The sequence below is a fragment of the Alligator mississippiensis genome, chromosome 10, assembly GCF_030867095.1.
Source record: "Alligator mississippiensis isolate rAllMis1 chromosome 10, rAllMis1, whole genome shotgun sequence".
In the NCBI taxonomy this organism is placed as follows: Eukaryota; Metazoa; Chordata; order Crocodylia; family Alligatoridae; genus Alligator; species Alligator mississippiensis.
Window position 1 is genome coordinate 38,484,252 of NC_081833.1, and position 23,110 is coordinate 38,507,361.

The window sequence follows — 23,110 nt, forward strand, 5'->3', positions numbered from 1 at the left end:
TTGTCCCCCTGCCCCACCAGTGAACCCCTGCCTCCGCACAGCCCCCCCAGCAGCCCCCCCACACTTATCCCCACCCTCCCCCTCCTCCAGTGGATCCCTATATCTGCCTGCCTCCCCCATCTGCCTCCAAGCCTCCCCCCAAGCTCCCCCCAACCCCTACTCATCCTCCACCTTCCAGTACACCTCCTCCCAGCCCCCCACAGCACAAAGCCTCCCCCACCTACCCCCACCATCTCCACAGTGCACCCCATCTCCAGCTGCTGCAGCCCTGAAGGAGAATGGGACCACAAAGATGGTGGAAATTGGGGGTCAGGTTCCCCCTTGGATGGGCAGGGGGATCCATGAGGAGTCTCTGGTGTGTGAAAGACCTGGGGGGCTGTGTGAGGGGAGTCTTTTCATCTTCCCTTCTTTCTCCCTCTTCCTTTCTTCTACCAGAAAGGGAACAAGTCTGCTTTTAACTTCTTGTGAGACTCCCTCACATGTACAGCCAGGAAAAGAAACACTTTTCCTTTTTGATTCTCTGCCAGTTTCCACAATGTAGCAATTTGTTCCAGTTGACATTTTTTACCAATGCAAAACTTGGAAAGAAAAATTATGTTGGTGCAAAGGGATGATTTTTTCCAACTTTCAAGAAGTTTTTAATTGTTTAAAAATAAACCTGAAGGAATGTTAGAAACATTGTGTTTTGCATCCAAATGACTATCAGAACCTGTCAGTTTTCAAGTGTCAAGAGACAACATTTTAAAAAGGGAGGTATTTCTTGGTGTTCCTTTTAAGCAAATTATTCAGTCAAACCTAGAATTCAGGGAAGGTTTTGTTGTTGCTTCAACTTGCAAAAAAAAGTTTTTGTCCATTAAGTTTTGCCTTGCTGTATTCACAAGGAAGTGGAAGGGCAACCCCAGACTGGAGCATGGAAAGGGAGTTGCTCTCCAGGATCAATGCTGGAGCCTTTCTCAAACATGCCAAAAACTGAGGGCTTGCAAGCACCCTCGAAAGGGATGCCTATGATCAATCTCACTAGCAAACTTCAAGGGTTTGGAGTGTTCCTGCAGGGAGGGTACAATTGGGCAGGATGTGCTCCGGCCCATTCTGGCCACGATGCACTATTGCCATAGGATAGACAAGTCCTGACTCACCCACCCACCCATCCCATCTACCTAAAGGTAAAACAACACCCTCTACTAATTAGGGGCTGGAGCTGACTCAAGTTCTGAGTCAATCAGACAGCAACTCAGGGAACCTAGAGCAGTGGAGCCAGGTGAACTAAACTGGGAAACAAGCTAAACTCAGACAAGCGAGTCAGAGAGAGGCCAATGGATATCCACAAGGAACAGTGGAAATGGCTGAACCTAATTGTGGAGCAGGTTGGAGAGGAAGCACTAACATGAGATATAAAAACAAGCAAGGGGGAGCTTCTTGGATTTTTTTAGACCAGTGCTAAGTATGCACAGCACAGCATACAGGAAAGCAGGAATTTGATTGAGGGAGACATGAAGTTTCTGTTCACAAAAGCTTCGTCACTTTTTCTTTTGTTGGTCAGAATTTGAAAATAGGTAGAGGGGGGTGGGTGGGTGGGTGGGTGTGTGTGTGCGTGCGTGCGTGCATGCATGTGTGCGTGTGTGTAGGGACTCAGGTTTCTGTATTTTTTAACTCGCCCTTACCGCACCCATCTCCAGCTAGCAAAACAGAACCTGTTTCTTGACATATAGTGTAGTAGTATATGTAACAAGTTATGCTTGCTGTAAAGAAACCAAGAGAAATCTACCTTTTAGTTTCTTAGACTTGAAACTCAGTCCCACACTATCATTCCCCAAACTCTCCAAACAGTACATTAGACTGCCTCAGTTCTTCAATTCCTAGGGATGACATGGCAGTCAAAGCTAGAATAACAGAATAGATGAAGCAGGGGTCTGATTTAGGAGGGCAATTTGAATGCTTAGCAAACCTTTGTTTAATTTTATTTCCTTGAGGGCTGGCTTACTGGGATAGACTTCCATCTGCATCTATATTTAGAAAAAATAATTTACGGTGAAATACAACTTAGAATATACACTGGAATCTTTCCTTACTCGCTGGAAATGGAAATGTTTAGAAAGCCCAAAAGTTGCTTAAATGTTTGCTAACCTAGGTAACTAACAAGGTATTTTGGATTAACTACATTGCATGTTCACAGAATGATTCAAGCTAACTTTTGCTAGCCTGTCCTAAACACAGTACTTTCAGTTGGTTGAAAAGTTAACTAAAGAGATGACAAGCACAGAATTGCAATAATAAGCATTATTCAAAGCAGCAGCCTGATCACTAGGGACCTACTGAATTCACAGCAGAAGCAGAGTGTGTGGTGGCTCCTTTAATCTTGCATGTTCCCTTGCATACACCTTGCCTCTTGCCTAGCCCCCCACCCCCTTGCTAGTGATTAGCGAAGGACCCTGCTGCTCCTTCCTGGTCAACAGGGAAGCTAAAACTGCAGTTTTAAATATGGCACTGTTTTTGCCTCCCCACCAGTCAGCAGCAAACAGCAGGGCCATCTGGGGGCCCTCAGCCAATTAGTGGCGGGAGGCAAAAACAGCACCACATTTAAAACCACAGTTTTCTCCTCCCCGCTGAGTAAGAGTGAGCCGCTAGCAGGACCCCTTCACCAATCAGTGGGTGGGGAGGAGAGCAGGGGGGAACCTGCAAGATTAAAGGAGCCACAATGCACCCCGCTCCCACCATGAATTCAGTAGGTCCCTACTGATCACTATAGGCAAAGTGACTAAGATCCAACCCAATAATATAAAAGAATTGCAAATGTGCAGTTTAAAATACTGATACGTCTACAAAACCATGTTGTGTTCTATGGTGTAGATCTATTTTCTAAACTTGAGAGACACCCCATTTTTGATGGAGACATCAGTTACCCTGTTTTTCTCTACTGTTCCTCAGACCTGCCTAGGCTTCTTCATCATTTCCACATCTTTGAATAAAATAGGTAGGAATCTCGGTTTTTGTATTCTTTGCTTCTAGTAATCTGAGCCATATTTGGAATTAAAAATAACAGTGACTATCTGAAGCGGCAGCAGTGATGTCTACTGTAAGTAGACACTTTCGATCCATTCAGAGCTGTAAAAAGCTAGTATTCATTACTGCAAGGCTCCCTCACTGTAAGGCTGCATTTGGAGGCAAGAGGGTTGGCATGGTATTTACTGGGAATGCTTATAAAGGAGTTAAAGAAAATTGGATTTCTGGAGGGCAGAAGCTGTGTACCCTTCTAGATTATGTGGCAGAGCTTCATCAACAGTAGTGTTGTGGGCTAAGTACACAAGAAAGGCAGAGCCTATCAAATTAGCTTAGTTAGCAAAACCTCTAGCCATTGTACAGAAACCTTCTTCTATCTGACACATTGGCTGGGCTGAAATACATGGCAGCAGTTTTCTAGGAGAGAGACAATCATTTGCTTTTTTCATTTCTTTTCTTCCGGCTCTACAACCTCAACAGTGAGAATCTGTTCCCCACTTTGTGGGGCAGGTGTCATGCGGAAAGAGACTGAATCATCTCCTGTCACAGTGACAACTTCCTCAGTTTGTTGTTCTTCTGACTTGCGGCGGGAGGCCAACGGGGATCGATGATGCATTGGTGATTTTGGTGGAACTGGAGCGGAAGCCGCCTCCTGGAAGATACACCAAACAAAGTCAAATTTACAAGGCCTTAATCCATGATCACACCCTATTGGCCACTACTACTGTTAATTAATTCTTAATGCTTAGTGTAGTCTGGCAGAGAAAACAGGATGTCAAGAGTGTTTATGGCATCGGAGCTCTTCACTACGATTTCACTTTACTGCTGTTTGGTTGAGTTTTGTTTGTAGGGGAAGATAAATTATATGCTCAGGAAACAGGTTGGAATCAGTATCACCACTCTGTAACTTCTGTTACAGAGATTAGTCATTACATTTCAGTCCTTTTTGGAAATAACCAAGGGATTTATCCTGGTAACATTTTGCAAAAATATGTTGTCAGTGCACCTCAAACACCAAATGACTATCTAAAAGTACAGGCATTTACAATGAAAGCTAATAAAAAGAAAATGCAATCTTCAAAATCTGATAAAGGAGGATAAAAGACCATACTGAACTAATATAGACTAGGAAAGGAAGCTGGAGTTCTTGGTAAATGCATCACTTACAGCATTTATTTTTGTGGTGGCTATCCAGAATGTGTGGTAAATCAGCAGCATCTCTGCTGCTGCTTTTAAATGTTTTTTAATTTTTGTTACCATGTTTAATTATCTGAAGCCTCACTTCTATGAAAGGAAATATAGACCTGGATTTCATTGTTTTGTGTCTCTTTCTGGATACTAATATGGTCCATTATCAGAGTTCTGAATGCCTGTTGGTGTTTCAATACCTGTGTTCTACTAAGAAAAGACGTGGATATATTAAACAGACATTTATGTTTAATTAAATGTGGCTCCTTTTTTACTGTTTGACCAGGAAAGCAAACCAGAAAATGTGAATATTAAGACTTTTAATTTCTTTGGTTCTATCCAAATCTGACTAACTGAATTTGTGGAATATCAAAATGCAATTCCAGTTAAATGAATAATGCTAAAGATTTGGATGGATATACTTCCCTGTAGATACTGGATATCTGGTTCTGCATTTGCCCATTATTTTATTATATGGATTAACTCTGAGTGGCTCTGAATCTTATGAAGTAGAGGTTTTGTTATGTGGATATGTACACAATAAAACTAGACTGTCACCTAACATAATTAGAAGCTCCAGAGGTGAAAGCTAATGTGTTTATCCTTTTGGGCCACGCTGCAAGCTGATGCCTGCTACTGACTACACCTTCCTTGAAGGCTGTCTTTAATTCATCTACAACCACTTTTCTGTTTGTTTCAATCACTCTCAAATTTAGCTACCTTTATGTGAAATGTAATAGAGGTCTCAGTTCTGTTCCTTAAGAACTGACTTTATAAAACCACAATTATTACCAACAGCTGACTCTTTTTTTTGACTGTGGCTCCAGAAAAGCAAACCCAAAAAGCAGACTGGGTTCGTTATTGTTCAGCTGGAATATACATTCTATGCTACACCTTGCTCAACCTATTAACTGTATTACAAAATGATCATCCCGTTGTGAATGAAAGAACAAAAATTCCCCTCCTTTGTGCTCACCTGCATTTCCTGCATTGCTTTCAGCTCTTTCAGTTTCCACCTGATGTGGGCAAGCTTTCCTTTTCTTGCCATCTTTCCTGCAGCTGCCAGAGCCGCTTGGAAGAGTTTAGGCGTCCCAGGTCTTGGAGGAATGATGAGCGTCTCTTTGGGAATTCCTTTTTCATCTTTCCGTTTATTGTTGTTTTTCAGCATTTTCCTAGAGCCAGAAAAGAAAACTAGTTCTGTCTGGGAACATGCCATGCTAAATTCATTTTCCAACACAAACAGATTCAATTTTGTAGCAAACAAGGAAGGTATTCTTAAAACTTTGGACTTGGTTGTGGGGTAGAGCTGGGAAAGGGAGACAAAAATAATCTGAATATTTTGTTCACATTGCTACATGTGTGGGCAGCCAGTGCTCCCAAGCAGTTCATACAACATGGGAGCTAACAAGTAATACAGTGTTGTTCAAATCAGTTCATGAAATAAATGCAGTCACAATCATTATTTGCAGAAGCAAACTTCAAATGTATACACACAAACATGAATTACATGCACTCTTCAGATATGTTTTTATCAAAGGTAAAACTTGGCCTGACAAGCAAGGAATAATCTTCTAAAAGATGTAGGGACACTCAAACTGCTTGACACATTTAAAATGAGGCTGTACAAAATATTAGTAAACAGAAAATACTTCTAAAATATTGGGGTGGGGAGTTGAATTAAATGATCCTATTAATCTTTTCCAACTGTAGGATTTAAAATGATCTGCTGAAACCCTCTAGGATGAAATACAGCTATGAATTAGGAAAGGAAATTAACAGCCATCTTCTACCGACATTAGCTTCAAGCTACCTCAAAGAGCACCCTCTAGCTTCTACTCAAATTACTGGAGATTCGGTAGATTTTTTTTTCAAGTCCTGATCAGATTTGAGTCTATATAACTTATGAGAAGTGATTCAACTAAACCCCCTCTGTGTGTGTGTGTGTGTGTGTGTGTACCTGGTGTGCAGCCCCAAAGATGTACCTGATTTCTCTGACTCTAAGGTTTGTACCGTCTAAATATTTATTACATAATACAAATCAACACTGACAAGTGCAGGGTGCTGCACCTGGGGAGGAAGAGCCAGCAGCATACCTACAGGCTGGGGAACTCCCTTCTCGCAAGGGTCAAGACAGAAAAGGATCTTGGAGTCATCATTGATGCAACAATGAACATGGGCCGACAAAGTTGGGACGCAGTCAGGAAGGCTAACCATACCTTTTCGTGCATCCACAGACACATCTCAAGCAGGTCCAAGGAGGTGATCCTCCCCCTCTATGTGACACTGGTCAGGCCGCAGCTGGAGTACTGCGTCCAGTTCTGGGTGCCGCACTTCAGGAGGGATGTGGCCAATATGGAGAGGGTCCAAAGGAGGGCCACCCGCATGATCAGGGGTCAGCAGGGCAGGCCCTATGAGGAGAGGCTGAGGGACCTGAACCTGTTCAGCCTCCAAAAGAGAAGGCTGAGAGGGGATCTAGTGGCAGTCTACAAACTAGGCAAAGGGGACCAGCAGGCATTGGGAGAGTCCCTGTTCCCCCAAGCACTCCCGGGAGTTACAAGAAACAACGGACACAAGCTAGCAGAAGGTAGTTTCAGGCTAGACGTTAGGAGGTGCTATTTCACTGTCAGGGCGGCTAGGACCTGGAACCAACTTCCAGAAGAAGTGGTGCTGGCTCCTACCCTGGGGGTCTTTAAAAAAAGGCTGGACAAACATCTGGCCAGGGTCGTTTGACCCCAGTACTCTTTCCTGCCATGGCAGGGGGTTGGACTAGATGATCTCCTCAGGTCCCTTCCGACCCTACCAACTACGAAACTATGAAATGACACTTCAAAAAACAACCTGTCACTCACTTTGCTTTCTTACGCAGAAGCTTCTCCGAGTCAGGATAATGCACCAAAATTTCACTCAAGTCCTTCTTATCCAGAATGAAAAGATTAGCGAATCCATGAGCCACAACATTTGCTGTGCGGCGATTTCCACCTCCCACTGCCAGCAAGCTAATTAAAACAGCAAGAGAGGTTAATTTAAAACCAGATGTGTGACAGGGTTTGTTTCCGTAAATAAGTTGTCTACATATTCAGCGCTTGCCTTCTACCAACAATGACATTTTCACATGTCTGGTATTTTATGTGGGGGGTTTTGTGAAACAGTAACAGAAAAGCACCTTTTAAAAAAAAATCATTATTGTAATTTTGTAACTATGATGACATAAAACAAGCTTCATACAGAAATGGCTATAGAAAAAGCAACCACAGACTCACCAATCAATACAATAACTCTGAGCAGTTATGCACAGGTATTAGCTATTCAAACAACAATAGGCATTATAGTTCACATACTACAGGGAAAGCAAGGACCTTTATCGGGGTTGTCAGTGTTGTGGCTCTACTTTTCCAACTGTCACTGCAGAGCATGCAGATCTTTGCTAATAGAGATGTGTAGGTTTTTGTAGTCATATTCCACCTATAACTAGCATTTCTGTTTCTTCTTGAAGTTGGCTGACCTGAAGAGTTCATTATAAATGCATGCTTTTCCTGATAACCAGGAACTATTGTCATCGCACTTTACACTTTGATCTCTCATATTTTCAGCCACAAGGATTCCCTACCTGACCCATACCTACACAGGTCAAGTGGTGTAGAACAGTAAGCTTGCAGTGATTTCTTTTCACCTAACGTGAGAAAGGGGTGATCCAAGTCAGACTAGAGAATTCTCCATTTTCTTTGGTTTATTTCAAAATCAACAATACACTTACTGAGGAGTTCGGCTTTTAAGATTGAATAAAGATGGGGTCACACAGATTTTCAACCAGGGTACAGAGGAGACCCACCATTTACAATCTGAGTCTCCATAGTGAGATCACCAATCCTTTCATCTGAGAAGGATCTCATAGGACCCTTTCAATGCTCTTCAGTTGGGCAGGAGGGTGATGATGGTAGTTTTATCTGATGTTTCTTTTTTCCTCTCTTCTTCCTCCCCTCTCCCTGCCCCCCCACAAGTTGAGTCTTGCTTCTGCTACTGTCAGAGCACCAAGTCAGCTTATATCACGGAAGCTTATGTAGAAATAAGGCAAGGTGATTAGGGAAACTTGAAATTGTAAAAATAAAAACCTGTCACTTAATTGTGTGAACAGACACCACTGGTGTCTGATCCCTTTCAATGATAGCAGAAAATAGAACCCAGTGGTGTATCTGCCTTTCCCACCTGTGCTTAGCTCAACTTCTGCTATATATCCTCAAATTCCATCTAATCCCAGTTGTCCTTCATTTTCATGACTTCCCCCGTTGATCCCTCCTCTAACCTGATTTCTCCAAACACCGACCCAGGTTTCAGTGTCACAAGCACAGTTTTGCCATCGGGTCCTCCAAGCACCTGCACCTGTCCAGCCTGTATAATATACATCTCTCGGCCAATTTCCCCCTAAAACAAAGATTAGAACAAATTGTGGGGCATGCAGTTGTTGCACTGATACATTCCAGAAAGGAGGGATGGTCAAATACAGAACATAGGGGGACACTGTTCCTCCAGCTCTCTTTATTCACAGTATTTTTTTCTCTCTCATATTATTCTATCCTATTCCTCTTAACTGTTACTGTTACTAATGGCAACCACAGTTATAGTAAAAATAAATCTGTTCAAAATCAGGTTTTTGCCTTCTTAATATTAATATTTTTTACATCTAAACCAACAGAGGGCACTCACTGCACATTATAATCAGCTTCAACAACAGTACGCGACAGTTTTGCTATGAATTCCCTTACAAAAAGGTGCATCCTTCCTGTCATGTTTTGTTGGCCACATCTTTCTACCTCAGATACCTCTCAGAAGTGCGGCCCAGAAAGGGCAAAAGTGACAACTCTGCTCTACCTTTGTGCTTCTTAATTTTGTGTAACCATGGTTGCAGCTTCTGGTGTAAGCTACAAAAAAATATTTGTGGAGGCTGCACTAATTACGGTAGTCTGGCATGACTGCCTATGAGCTGCTCCATAGTCAGGAATATCAGGAACACTTCCCTCATCTTCCCCATTCTCACTCCCATAATACCTCCTTCTTGATCCTATTCACACCCTCTGTAGTACCCCCATACACACTGTCTATGCAGAAGGGTAGCATATGCTTGCATACATCAACCATATGCTGCTGCCTCCATTGGCTGAAGTTCCAAAAGGACCTTTATGGTCAATTTGTGCTGGAACAATATCAACAGCAGCAACCAGAATATGCTCCTGTCTCTTTCAACGTTTCCCCCTGCCAAATGTATGAGGTAAAAAAAATAAATGCCCCACACCCATTCAAATAATTTGATGATGAGCTTCTGCAACTGGCTTGTCTCTCCCTTACCCTAACATAGCATCACTCTACTTTCAATTCTATAAAGATAATTTGTTTAAAGAGGAAATGCCTGTTACCTTCTTACATACGTAGTCATGAGGTAAGTAAACAACAGACTTGAGTCTCTTCAGCATGTCAAAAATCATCTGCCGGTCACAGCCCTGAAGCAAAGACAAAGAAGGAAGAATCATTATTTAGTGTGTGGGCACATGTCCATATTTAACTCATGTCAGAGATGGGAAGGTTGGCAGTACCTGGAAGAGCGCCACCTTACTGACTATAGCATAGTTCACATCAATGGCAATATCCAGCCTCATCTTTTCAGGTAACTGCACCAACAGCTCGGTTTCATCTGTCACATTGGGATAGAAAACAAAATGCTGGTGACTTGCAGAAATTTGCTGGCCTTCAAGTATGGGTCTCAGCGCACAAGTCAGTGCAGAGTCATGGCCGTTAAGAATCAAGGCTTCCACTTTTATACCTAGGAAGCAGGAAAATCTACAACAATGACCTAGGCTGTGTCCAGAGGAAGAGTGTATTTCACTTAAACAACAATCTCCTTTGGATTCTGCAGAGGCTGCTATGCATGATCACTACAACTGGAGCTCTATGCTTTCAAAAGTTTGTTGGCAGTAGAAGGCAACTCTTTGCAGATGGATCCTGTCAAACCACAGAGATTTCAATATACAGGTAAGTATGACCCCATCAGCTTGATATTGCAACACTCTTCTGAGAAGGGAGTTGGTCCAGGAGTGAGTGGAAACCAATATGATGACTGAATCTGAGAGAACGAGCCTGCCCCGGGGGGGGGGGATGAGAAAAAAAAAGACCCCTCTCCTTATCCCCTTCCTCTCCCTTCTACTCAAAATGCTTGGGGATGGGACCTTCAAGCTGTGCTGCCACTGTCTCTGCAAAGTGGCTGCAATGCCCTCAATGTATGGGTTTAACTGGAATATCTTAGTGCCACTGGGCACATCTACACGATACGTTACAGCAATGTAGCATCAGCGGGCATGAACCGTGATGCCAATGCTACTGTGCAATAGCTTCAGAAACAACCCAGGCAGCGCCGGAACTGTGCAGTACCAGCGGTTACTACACAGTCAGGTGCGTGTGTAGACATGCCCACTGACTGTTAGAAGGGGGAATAGGCAGCCGTGTCTCTTGTTTTTTCTCCAAATAACTGAATCTGCAGTTGGTGCTGATAACAGTAATCAGCATTTTAGCTGCATGCACAAACTGTTGTTTATTTAGTGAGAACACTGCCATAAAAAAAACAGAAAGGCATGAACCTGAAGTCATATTAGCAATAATCCTATATACAGCATGTTCTTACCTAGCATGCCTTGTGACTGCCATGTGTATTCATACCATGTTTTGACCCGGTTCTGAACAACTTTGGGAATTCTGTAGAAGTTCATGTACTTAATGGTACTGTCCATGCAACTCCGATAATAGGTTTGTCCTGCTGTAGCAGCACCAACTACATCTCTCATCTGGGTTGGAGGCAGGAGTACAAAACAAAGGAAAAGCATTTATTCATTGTTACTTAGAGTTGTTGAGGATTCTAAAGACTCCACACCTAGTTGTTAGGCTGAACACACGTTGTGGATTGTCATAGAGATTTTTAGCACCCGCATGCTCTGATTTAGAACATCACTGGCAATCTGCAAGTCAGGAGCCTTTCTGTTAATAAAACAAATTTTGAAATTACCCTGACACTGTGGGAGGAAGTTGAAAAGTGCAGAGTAGGCTTTTATAACCAAAGCATCATTTCAGAGGGAGAGGCATTAAAAAGAACACACTGTCAATTTACAGTACAGGGAATGGACAATGGGGTGATTATTCGCCTACCTGACCTATCATAACAGAGAAGGCAAAGACTCCCGTGAAGTAGTTCACAAGCTGGAAGACTATTTCAAACAGTGTTCGAGGGTCTGGGAGGCCTCCAATGGTAATCAGGGTCTTGACAGCCCAGTAGTAACAACGGATATAACTACAAGGAAAAGAAAGAACAATGCTTCTGTGGGTTTCCTGCAGCATTACTTACTTTTTACTATCAGATTGCATGCTTACACTCATCCAGTCTGGAGTCTTTTGTCTCTAGTGTTGGGGGGAAACTAATGAACTTAAATCTCTTTTTCCTTCAAAGAAAATGTTCTTGGAAATCCCATAGAAGCAAAGAGATTTAGCATTTACCTAGAAATCCCAATTTGTTAGGTTAAGTTATCCAACTGGGTTCTCATCCCCTCTTTATCAGTAGCACTAATAGCAAACTGGAAAAAAGCAGTCACCCACATTTATTGTGTGTGTATGTAAGGTCATTTAGATAGATAGATAGATAGATAGATAGATAGATAGATAGATAGATAGATAGATAGATAGATAGATAGATAGATAGATAGATAGATAGATAGATAGATAGATAGATAGATAGATAGATAGATAGATCTTGTGATTAATGTACTAGGTTGGGACTCAGGAGATCAGGGTTCAATTTCTGCCTGTATCATATTACAAAACAAAACCATCCCCATAACCAACAAATAGCATAAAGGTTGCAAAGCCAAACACCAAAGTAAAGAGTAAAGGTTATCTGTTACCAGAATTAGGGTTAGTAGTTGCAAGCTTAATTTGACCCCTGTGTGGATATGATCATCACATACTCTTTCTATAGGATCCTTGCCTCATTCAGTGTATAGGATGGATGAAACTCAATTAATGAGCACATTTTCAATATTTTGTGTCACCCTCATTGGTCAGTATTTGGCCCTCAGCTTTAATTATGGTAGAATATCCAGCTCCTGCTCTGAATACAACTTATTATGTTTTCATATGGGATTTTCTGCAGTACTCAGGGGAGAGCTCATTATAATTTCATCTTCACAACAACCTTGTGAAGTGAGTTCAGTGTTATCACCTTGATATTGAAGAGAAGAATCTGCAGCACAGGGAGATTAAGGTTAAAAAAAAAAGTCCCTAATTCTGGGTGCTTGATTTGACATACCCGAGTCTGATTTTTCAGAGTAGTATTGCACATATTCCAGCATCCCAGTGATTTCAGTTGCAGACATGAGCAAAGATCCCAGATCTGCCAGCAGAGGACTGCGGAAACCCAGGGTTCTTGGGCTCCTCTCTTAGTTTTGCAGAAACATGTTCTCTAACACTCAAGGACCTTTTTAGCTGGTCTCCCAGGCTTAACAACTTTTGACCCTGTCCTCTGCAACCAGTTGATGTCCTGTTTCTCTCCCACTCTTTGCTCCTCATCCCAGTACCAGTTTCCTTGTCTATCTACTCCAGTCCCAGTTTCTACTCCTCAGACCCTTCATCCTAATCCTAGATTCCTTACCTAGCCAGCCACACTCTCCTCTTTTAGTTTCTCATCTCTCTCCCATTTTCTACAGTTACTAGCTCCAGTCTGTTATTTTTCCCAAGCTCCTCACCCACCTCAGTCTGTTACCCATCTCCCAACTCCTTCCCATATCTCCACCTGCCTCTTGTTTTCCCTTATCTTCCAGCTCCTCTGATCTTTGTGTTTCCCCTCCCATATGTACCACATTCCCTTACCAGCTCTCAGCCCTCTCACCCCGCATTCTCAGTCCTTGTTGACTCTGTGCATCTATGAATGTCAGTGGGTTACTATCAAATGTACCATAGCATGATGTTCTGGGTTTTTTTGTTTGTTTGTTTGTTTTTTGTCCAACCTATTTACTATTAAAAGTAGCATATTAATCCAGCCTTGGCTATACCCTGGCAGTCTCTGTCACTCCTATTATGCTTCACTGGATTACACAACAGAAAAAATCAAACATGATAAGTACCTGTTTCCTTCCCCATCATACACCCAGTGTGTAGAACCCAGCCCTTCAAATGCCGATGCCCAGTAGTATAGACAAGAGTTCACATGTAAGCAGTAGAGTAAATAGGCTGTGGTCCTTATCACTCTGTAAACCAAAGGAAGGGGAAAAGGGAAAATTGTAAGGTAGTTGATAATGAGAAACACTTTAAATTCCCCCTCAAAATATCACCATTAAAAGTGAAAGGCAATTAATAGAAAGATGGGGTGGATGCTGATATTTCTAGTTATATTTAAAAAAAAAGAAAAATGAATCCCTGTGAAGCCCCAGAGGTGAAAGAGCCAACGCTCGGCACAATTCATAGACAATGAAGGTACCAGCATATTTCTTATCTATGGCTTTCCCCTAGTAACCCTTCTCCCATCCCATCCCATCCCATTCCCCCCCCCCCCATGCTGTTCCCTTTGCTTTCAGATCAAAAATATCATCTCTAATAACACTGATAGTACTTACCACATGCAGCTGGCACTTTAAAAGCTTTAATAGAAACTACTGTTAATATAGACACATTTTCTATGGTTATCTTTCATGCTGTCATTCTGGGTCGTGTCCTGCTAGCAGTGGCACGTGCTATGAGTCAAAATCAGCTGAAGAGTGACTGAAAAATTAATCTTTTGTTTGGTTGCAGAGAGAACCAAGTGTTAAGTGCTTGGGCCACGAGGCCCCGTAGTATTTGATCCCAGTGTTTCTCTGCCAATCATCTTATGATGTATTAGTGTCCATCTCATTTCCTACCACAAAGCAATTGACTTTTGTGATAATTATGAGGAGGAACCTTCTCTATCTAGATTTATTTAGTTGGAAAAGGGGGACAATAAAGAATTGTTTGGATGAAGACTTCTGTATCTCTAGAATTACATCTCTCTCCACTCCAATAAAGAGGAATCCTAAAAATAATGTCCTACAAAAATAAACAAGCATCAACGGTTTATCTTACCTGTAAATATATGCCTTGCTCAGAATAGCTTCAAGTCGATTGTTAAACTCAAAGAAAGCCATGTACTGTTGAAGAGAATGAATGCAATAGGTGTCAGAATAATAGAAAATTAGAGTTAGACGGGACCTCAGGAGATCATCTAGTCCAACCCCCTTCTCAAAGCAGGACCATCGCCAACTAAATGATCCCAGCCAAAGCTTTGTCTAGGCAGGTCTTAAAAACCTCCAAGGATAGAGAGTCTACAACCTCTCTGGGTGTGTCAGCTCCCTGTCTTCTGTAACTGATAACTACTTTGGACTAAAGCTTAAATGAAAAATGATGAACTACTAGAACCATGTTTCACACTTGTATCCCTTCCAAAATAGTCCCATTCTCCTTTGCTTTTACTCCTCCAATAGTTAAATGGCATGATCTACAAAAGGAGTAATTTGGGAAAGACCTAGGTACCACTGTTTTTTTTTAACCTATGACTGATTTTTTTACTGTATTTTGTATTCTAAAATGCTAAGTGCACTTTAGAGTTGACATCAAGTGCTAGTTTGATGACCTGAAGGCTCAAGTCTTCCATATGACTTCCAAATCTTGGACTTTTTCTATGTTGCAGATTACTGCTGGTCCATTGTTATTCAGGACTATCCGTTCATTTCCCATATACAAGAAAATAGGTGAAAAGCAGGACTGTGTTTGATAATATCTTTTCTTGCACCAACTATACTGTTGGGGGAAATGTTAGATAAGCTTTTGAGCACAAAATGCATGTCATAGTTACTTTCACCTGCTACTAATCTGATGTAAAATTGGACTATTGTCTCCATAGCCAATGTGGTATCTCTTCAACCATCTAATCTTCTAACTGAGACTAGTCTTGTGTTTATATACACTTTTTTCATTGTTCTCATTTTTAAAGCAATAGTGGCTTTCCTTGAAAGACCTCTAATTGTTTTGAAACTTAATCTATCACAGAGGAGCTGTTTCTCTGCTTGCATCAGGTTTAATGATTGCAATATGGACATACACATTCCTACTTCAGTAGGAGCTGGATCAGCCTCTCAGTATGTGTTTTCACAACCCACCTTGAAAATAAATTAAGGATATCCAAATTACAGCTGAAGCACGTGACAGCTTCAGCAGAACAAACCTCTTCACCACTCTTCCCTCATACAATTTTCTTGACATCTGCACTTAGCCTATTTCTACAGCAAGCAATAACTCATCAACAATAGCAGAGTATTCAGTTACAGTTAATGGCAATGCATGTTCTCCCCTGTTTTTGTAAATTTCTGGCTTACCTTTAAACAGCGAGGCAAACGTAAAAGGGAATTTACACCAACTTTGAAGTAAAATATATCCAGAGGAATGAGGGAGATCAAGTCCATCTAAAAGCCATTCAGACCAAAGAAGAAAACATGGTGGTGAACTAAAAACATCATGGGACTCATTTGCTTCAACCAGCCCTCAAGCAAATATTTATGAAACCCACTTCTGCCTTTCCAGTGAAATCAACAGTGATGATCCATGGATAGAGTAATGCAAGTCAGTGAACAACACAACCATATTCCATAGGCACAGATAAACTCAACACCCTTTAACTTGTCTAGATAATAACTGGGGCTCCAGAGAGGCTCACATTACAATGGGAACTCCATTATTTGAATCCTATGTGCTCTCTTGCCCATATCCAAATCACGATACTCCTAGCTCCCTCTGAGGGTGCTACTGCTTCTTTCAGAACTTACCTACCATACTGTCTGTGATCCCGAGTTATTCATGGTTAGTCCCTGTCCAGAGACAGCCATAGGGTGTGAGGAAAAGCACTAGCATTCCTTCTATTCCTTTCGTACCCAAGACAGGGATATCCTAAGTCTGGTCTTCAGTATATTTAAAGGCCATTAGCAAGATAAAAATCATATATATTAAATTATTGCAGTTTTTTCTTTACAAACGTGACCAATAACAGGAGTGAGTATATCATTATTAATCTGTACTCTGACAAATACTAACATACATAAACAAAAGTCATATAAAATGCATCTCACCTTGAAGCGTTCAGTTTTCATGTAGTTTTCTCTCATGTCCTTTTTATCACACTAGGTGAAAACAAGAGGCAGAAAGAGGCATCATCACTCTACTATGAGTTTTATTTAACTGAAAAGGCAATAGAGCTACATCCACAGACCTGGCCATATGCTTCCTTACAAATATGTACCACAAAGAAGATCAGAAAAGTCCTAATGATAAGAGGAATGGACGGAGGTAAGAGAGATGGAAGGGAATGTGACCACATAACCTTTTTGCCCAACTGACCTCTGTATAGTTAACATATTGGAAGATCTTTTGTACTGAGAGAAGGCATATGGCTTGATGATGGGATAATGGGCAAGGGGGGTCCTTAAGTTGCCATTTCAGTTCCCTGAACATTTTTCTTAGGACAACATAGACCCGTAAGACTCCTACAGTATCTCTATTCTAAACAGGCATAACCTCCACAAGCTGCCCCATGTTCCCAGCTGGTGGAGGCAGTGTACTGGTTAGATGAAAGGAGCCAATAGCAGCAGAGCAGTCTAAAAGGCACTTTCTATCCTAAGAAAGGAGGAGCAATATGCAGGGAAACAGAAATCCATGTGTTTCATTCTATCCGTTCCCATGGATCTCAATTCTGTATGTGGTATTTTTGGCCATTTCTTCCTATTTTATGCAGCTACAAGGACACGTCTACAAGAGCACTTTACTGTTTTACTGCACATTAACGCTACATGTAAAAAAAGTACAATTACAGTAAAGTTCAGTAAGATAAGCTACTGTGCATTAAGCGTCACTTGAAAAATGTGTACTTTTGGTACTGGACAATAGAGCAGCCTAATGCACATTTACTTAGTACCTCACAATGGAGGTACTAAATTTAATGCACATTAGGAAAGATTCATAGATTCATCAATTGTGAGACTGGAAGGGACCTCGGAAGATCATTGAGTCCAGCCCCCCTGCACCAAGCAGGAAAGACAACTGGGGTCAGGTGACCCCAGTAAGGTGACCGTCCAATCTCCTCTTAAAGATTTCCAGGGTAGGTGATTGTACCACCTCTGGAGAGAGCTTATTTCACAGTCTGGACACCCTAGCTGTGAAGAAGTTTTTCCTAATGTTGAGCCTGTAACAATCTTCTAGGAGTTTGTGACCATTACTCCTGGTTTTCTCCAAGGGTGCCCTGGTGAACAGTTGCTCATCGAGCCCTTGATGTACACCCCTGATGTAGCAATAAGCTACTATCAAGTCCCCTCTCAGCCTTCTCTTTTTCAGGCTGAAGAGTCCCAGGTCCCTCAGTCTAAAGAAGGGCCACCCATATGATCAGAGACTTGTACGGCAAGCCATACCAGGAAAGGCTGTCTCAAGCTTTACCACATCCTTTTTAACGTGTGGCACCCAGAATTGGATGCAGTACTCCAGCTGTGGTCTCACCAAAGCTGAGCAGAGTAAAAGAATCACTTCCTTGGTTTTGCTGGAGATGCATCAACTGATGCATGCCAGAGTATTATTTGCCCTGTTGGCTACAGCATCTCACTGCTGGCTCATGTACATACCGTGGTCTATTATTACCCCCAGGTCCCTTTCATTCGTAGTTTTCATCAGATTGGCATTGCCAAGCCTGTAGGTGTGTAGGGGATTGTTTGTCTCCAGATGGAGCACTTTACATTTCTCAATCTTGAACTTCATCTGGTTCTGATCTGCCCAACTTGCCAGCTTGTCTACATCCACCTGTATCTTCAAGCATGACCATGCTTCCCCATAACTTGGTGATATCCACAAACTTGGTCAGTGAGCTCTTCACCCCCACATCCAAATCATTGATGAAGATGTTGAATAGCATTGGACCATGCACTGACTCCTGAGGAACACCAGTGGCCACTTCTCACCAAGACAACACAGATCCGCTAATTAGGATTCTCTGGGTCCTACCCCACAGTCAGCTTCCTACCCACCTAACTGTCAAGCAGTTAAGCCCATAATCCTCCAATTTTGTTGCAAGAACATCATGGGATACCAGATCAAAAGTTTTTTGGAAGTCAAGGTATACAATGTCAACCTCCTCTCATTCACGTGGTGAGTTACCTGATCATAAAAGAAGATGAGGTTGGTAAGAGAAGACCTGCCCATGACGAAGCCATACTGGCTGTCATTCAGAATCCTACCTTCTGCAAACCCATCACACATAGACTCCTTAACGAATGCTACCAGAATTTTCCCTGGGATAGAAGTTAGGCTAATTGGCCTATAGTTACCCGGGCCCTCCCTTCTCCCCTTCTTGAAGATGGGCACAACATTGGCCTCTTCCAGTCCTCAAGGACCTCTCCAGAGCACCACGAGTTTTGGAAGAGTTTCACCAGGGGTTCTGTGATAACTTTGCCCAGCTCCTTCAGCACTCTCAGATGAAGTTCATCCAGTCCTGCTGACTTATATATGTCTATTTTTTTTAATTGATCACACACCAGTTCTATGGCAATAGTAGGAAAACATTCATTCTTACCCTGCTCATTCTGTACCCCATCTGGCATGACTTTCCCCTTGGCCCGGTGAAAAACTGAAGCAAAGTAGTCATTCAGGAGTTCAGTTTTCTCCTGAGTGCCAGTAACCAGCTGTCCTGAGTTGTTGAGCAGTGGCCCCACGCTCCCATTTGTTTTCCTCCTGTTCCCTACATACCTAAACAAGGACTTCTTGTTGTCCTTGATTCCCATTGCTAATTTTAGTTCAGTTGCCACCTTAGCCTTTCTAATTTGCTCCCTACAAGTACAGGCAATTGTTGTATAGTCCTCCTTGGGGCATGTCCCAAGCTTCCATTGTCTGTATACCTCTTTCTTCTTTCTCAAGAGGACCATGATTTCTCTGTTTAGCCAAGAGGGCTTCCCAGCCCTTTTGCTACCTTTCCTCTGTGTGGAAATAGACTTCCTTTGTGCTTCAAGGATCATATCCTTAAGGAATGACCACTCTTCATGTACTCATTTCACCTTCAGTCCCTGGCCCTGCAGTACTTGCCCTACTGGTGACCTGAGCTTGTTGAAATTTGCATTTTTGAAGTCTGAAACGTCAATCCTGCTATCTAATTTGTCTGCCTTGCGACAGACAGTGAACATGATGGTTTCATGGTCGCTATCGCCCAGGCTTCCCTCTATGTTTAAGTCATCTCCCTTGGCCAGGACCAATTCTAGAAGAGTGTTACTTCTGGTTGGCTCGTGCACCTCCCGAGTCAGAAAAAGTGCTTTGATGAGGAAAAGCACATTAATGCACATGAAAATGCAACCCCATCATCCAAATACTAAGGGGATGCTTCCGTAATGATGTAAGCCACTGATTTTTCAAGCTAAGCCTTCCAATTTGTGTGTTTTTATAAGTAATGGGCAGAACATAACCTTTAGCTCTTGCTTCCCAGAGCTCATTTGGTTGGATACAGAAACTGAATCAAAGATTTTAACATCATCCTGTATCTCGAGCACATGCTCCAAATATTGATTTTGTGATCACTTTTGCCATATTCATTTATTCTGGCTCACTACACTCAAGAAAATTAAAAGCACTGTTTATGAGACTGCCAGCCCTGAGTGACAAGGCATATAGGCTGAAGGCTTTTCTACAGCAGCTTATTGGCCAGGGGAGCAGAAGAGTTAAAGGAATCCTGAAGCTGAATAATGTTAGCTTCACTGTGGGCATCACTACCTGGTGGAGCAGCCCTGCACCAAGTTAAATGCCAGCATAAAGAAAGCTATCAGTACTAGTGCACAAGAATCCCAAGTTTCAGAACCAAAGTACTTTGGGATGTGCAACACCAGAATGAGCAGCTGTTGAGACTGAGAGAGAAACAATTTACTCTTTCTGGAGATATAAGGATTGTTAATATATCAATTAAAGGGCCTGTAAAGGGATTGCAAATGAATGGATCAAGCACTGGGAACTGGAAATGATAAAACATCCAAGCAGGGTGGATAAGAAAATACCCTACTTTGGACCTAATAGGGCAAAGGTGAGCAATTAAGTCAGCTGGTGAGCCACTTAATGAGTTTTGATGAGTTGTGGAGGGCTGCATACACAAAATCTTTCAAAATATATAATTTTAACAAATTATAGATAAAAAACAAATCATATACTAAAAATCAAATATCTACTATAACATTTTAATTTTATAATGAAAAAATTATTTGTCCTGATTTACGCTTTTTCATATATTTTTGGGGTTGGAAGGGACCTCAGTAGATCATTAAGTCTGACCCCCTGCCCTGGGCAGGAAAGAGTGCTGGGGTCAGATGACCACAGCCAGGTGTTTGTCCAGTCTTCTCTTAAAGACCTCCAAGGTAGGGGAGAGCACCACCTCACTTAAAAGCCCATTCCGGATTCTGGTAACCCTTACTAGGGCTGTGCAAAGCTTCGGGTGCTGATTGAATTCAGAAGAGATTTGGCCTGATGCAGTGACCAAATCTCCAAATCCGAATCGAATCAGGGCACCAATAAAAAGGTACAAATTGATTCAAAGTTCTCTGAATCTTCAAAAAAGATTCAGAGAGCTTCGATGATTTGGGCAGTCCCTGCCCACTGCAGCAGGGAGCTGGAGCCAGACTTGGAGCTGGTAAGTAGGGGCCAGGGGAGAGGGAGCTGGAGGAGGGGGGAGGGGACCATGGGGGGACCTCTGCCTGGCCCCATCCCCTGCCTGCTCCCCCAGCCCCAGCTCCTGGTGCTTTAAAAAAAGCCCTGGGCTCACAGGGTGCTGCCCAGGGGGGTTGGGGGGTGATCCCCGCTGCCCCCCACTGCCCCATGCTGCATGGGGGGCTCTTCAACAAGCCCCCCAACCCACCCTCGCTCTCCTAGCCCCCCCCCACAGCTTCCTTGCCCGCCCCAGCTTTGGCCATTTAAGAACCCTTCCCCCTCCCCCAACCCCTTCCCCACCCCCCCTGCCCAGGACTCACCAGCTCCTGCAGGGCTTCATGGGGCTTGTGGCAGAGTCCCCACGTGGAGTACAGCAGTGGGGATCTCCCCCCAACTGGGCAGGAACTGGTGAGGCCAGAGCTTGGGGGTATTTTTTTTTCTTTAAAGGGCTGGAGCTGAGGCAGGTGAGGCAGCCATGGGGGTGCTAGGGAGTTGGGGGGGGTGTGCAGAGTCCCCCATGCAGCATGGGGCAGTGGGGGGCAGCAGGGATCGACCCCCACCCTGGAGCATCCAGTGAGTTGGGGCTGTTTTTTTCAAAGTGCCCAGAGCTGGGGTGGGCGGGGGTTGGGCCTGGGCCTGGGCTACTGCCGAATCTCCGAATCAGATCTGGCTGAATCGATTCGGGATAGTGATTTGAATCACTGAATCAAATCACTGTCCCCTGAATCGGCCAAATCCGAGGCAAATACTAGTCACTTTGCCCAGGCAAAGCGGCTGTGCAAGAAGTTTTTTCTGATGTCTCCTTACCTTCAAGAAGTTCTTTCTGATGTCTAGTCTAAATCTGCTCTCTGTCAGTTTGTGGCTATTGTTTCTAGTTATTCCACTTTGAGTAGTGTATATAGATGTGATTATATAATAGCTCAAAATAAAGTCTTACTCTTGTAAATTTCATGTGGGAGGGTGGGGGTAAAGGTGAATGGGGTGTATGGGGGGTGGGGATGGGGGGTGTGTGGAGGAGTGAACACATGTGTGTGGAGGGCTGCCTGCGTGTTAGGTCCTGGGAGGCAGCTGGGGCTGGGGAGAGGGAGGGAGGGAGGGAGGGGGAGGCAGGGGGCAAATACAGCAGAGTTCACCCAGGCGGTGCGGTGTGGTCTGCCCTCCCCCTTCCCTACCCTGCCCTTCCAAGCAGCCCTTGGCTTCCCCCACGATGCTCAAACCTTACCTGTTCCTGCCCACAGCAGTCTGCACCATGTTCCTGCCCACACCTGCCCCACGCTTGCTAACAGCACTGTTCCAGACCTGGTCCCAGCTACAGCCCTGACCAGTACTGCTCAGTTCTTCCCACCTCCAGCAGTTCCCTGGGTATCACATGCCCAGCCAGTCAGTGGGGGAAGCTGCAGCCAGGCAGCTCCTGCCCCAGCATACAGGACTCTAGCCCCAGCTCCTGGCTACCTTCCATCCACTTGGCCCACCCAGCATGATAAGTAGCCACACTAGCTGGGGCTGGGTGGGACTCAGCCCCATGCAGAGCGCCATGGGGGCAGCTGTGGGCCAGATACAATCAATTGGTGGGCTGGATCTGGCCCATGGGCCATATTTTGTGCACACCTGCTGCAGGGGATACAATAGAATAGCTGCCTCTTAGTCAGCAGTTCTTATCTCCAAAGGTTTATCAGAAGTCCTTTTCATAGATTTGAAGTATCATTGATTTCAGAGAGATATCCCAAGCAAGCCACATTGCTGTTATAAAATTCTGCCCAAGAGGGGAAAAGGCTACCAGTTGCCACTTACAATAATGTCTCCTCCTCTGACAAACTGTAGGCGGGCTTGAAAGACAAGGATGTCTAGAAGGTAGATGAGGTCACAGAGATAGTCCATAAGAAGCCAGTAATGGATGTTATCTGGTGTCTGGTATGGAAAGGTACAACGGACTGGAATCAGCCAGCAGTTCCAATTCCAGGCCATTACAACAAAGAACAGCCACAGCACGTACATCAGATCTAAGCAGAGGAAAGCAAAAGTGAGAAAAAAGAAGTCAGCAAGCTTTTCTCAAATAGTCACAAGCTGAGTTCTCCTAATACCATGTCCTGCTTCAAAGCTGCCAAAGATCTAGTGCACAGCAAAAGTAACACCTTCTGAGAAGTACCTCGCAGGATTTCTGAGTCCTACCACCAAT

The 23,110-nt window shown here is 43.4% G+C and overlaps 1 protein-coding gene across 6 annotated transcripts in view; it reads right to left on the reverse strand.

Annotated features, from left to right (window-relative positions):
• Positions 1 to 611: 611 nt before the first annotated feature.
• CNGB1 (cyclic nucleotide gated channel subunit beta 1) overlaps positions 612 to 23,110 on the reverse strand; it is a 69,088-nt gene continuing 46,589 nt past the window's right edge. For all 6 annotated transcript variants that reach the window (XM_059713693.1, XM_059713695.1, XM_019497271.2 and 3 more), the window contains 13 exons: positions 22,726 to 22,934; positions 16,347 to 16,397; positions 15,600 to 15,686; positions 14,311 to 14,375; positions 13,338 to 13,460; positions 11,371 to 11,512; positions 10,853 to 11,012; positions 9,771 to 9,868; positions 9,594 to 9,677; positions 8,486 to 8,604; positions 7,035 to 7,181; positions 5,162 to 5,357; positions 612 to 3,649 (listed from right to left, as the gene is read on the reverse strand). In XM_059713693.1, coding sequence (XP_059569676.1) covers positions 3,443 to 3,649; positions 5,162 to 5,357; positions 7,035 to 7,181; positions 8,486 to 8,604; positions 9,594 to 9,677; positions 9,771 to 9,868; positions 10,853 to 11,012; positions 11,371 to 11,512; positions 13,338 to 13,460; positions 14,311 to 14,375; positions 15,600 to 15,686; positions 16,347 to 16,397; positions 22,726 to 22,934 — 1,688 coding nt within the window. In that variant the 3' untranslated portion in view covers positions 612 to 3,442. The remainder of the gene's footprint in view (positions 3,650 to 5,161; positions 5,358 to 7,034; positions 7,182 to 8,485; positions 8,605 to 9,593; positions 9,678 to 9,770; positions 9,869 to 10,852; positions 11,013 to 11,370; positions 11,513 to 13,337; positions 13,461 to 14,310; positions 14,376 to 15,599; positions 15,687 to 16,346; positions 16,398 to 22,725; positions 22,935 to 23,110) is intronic.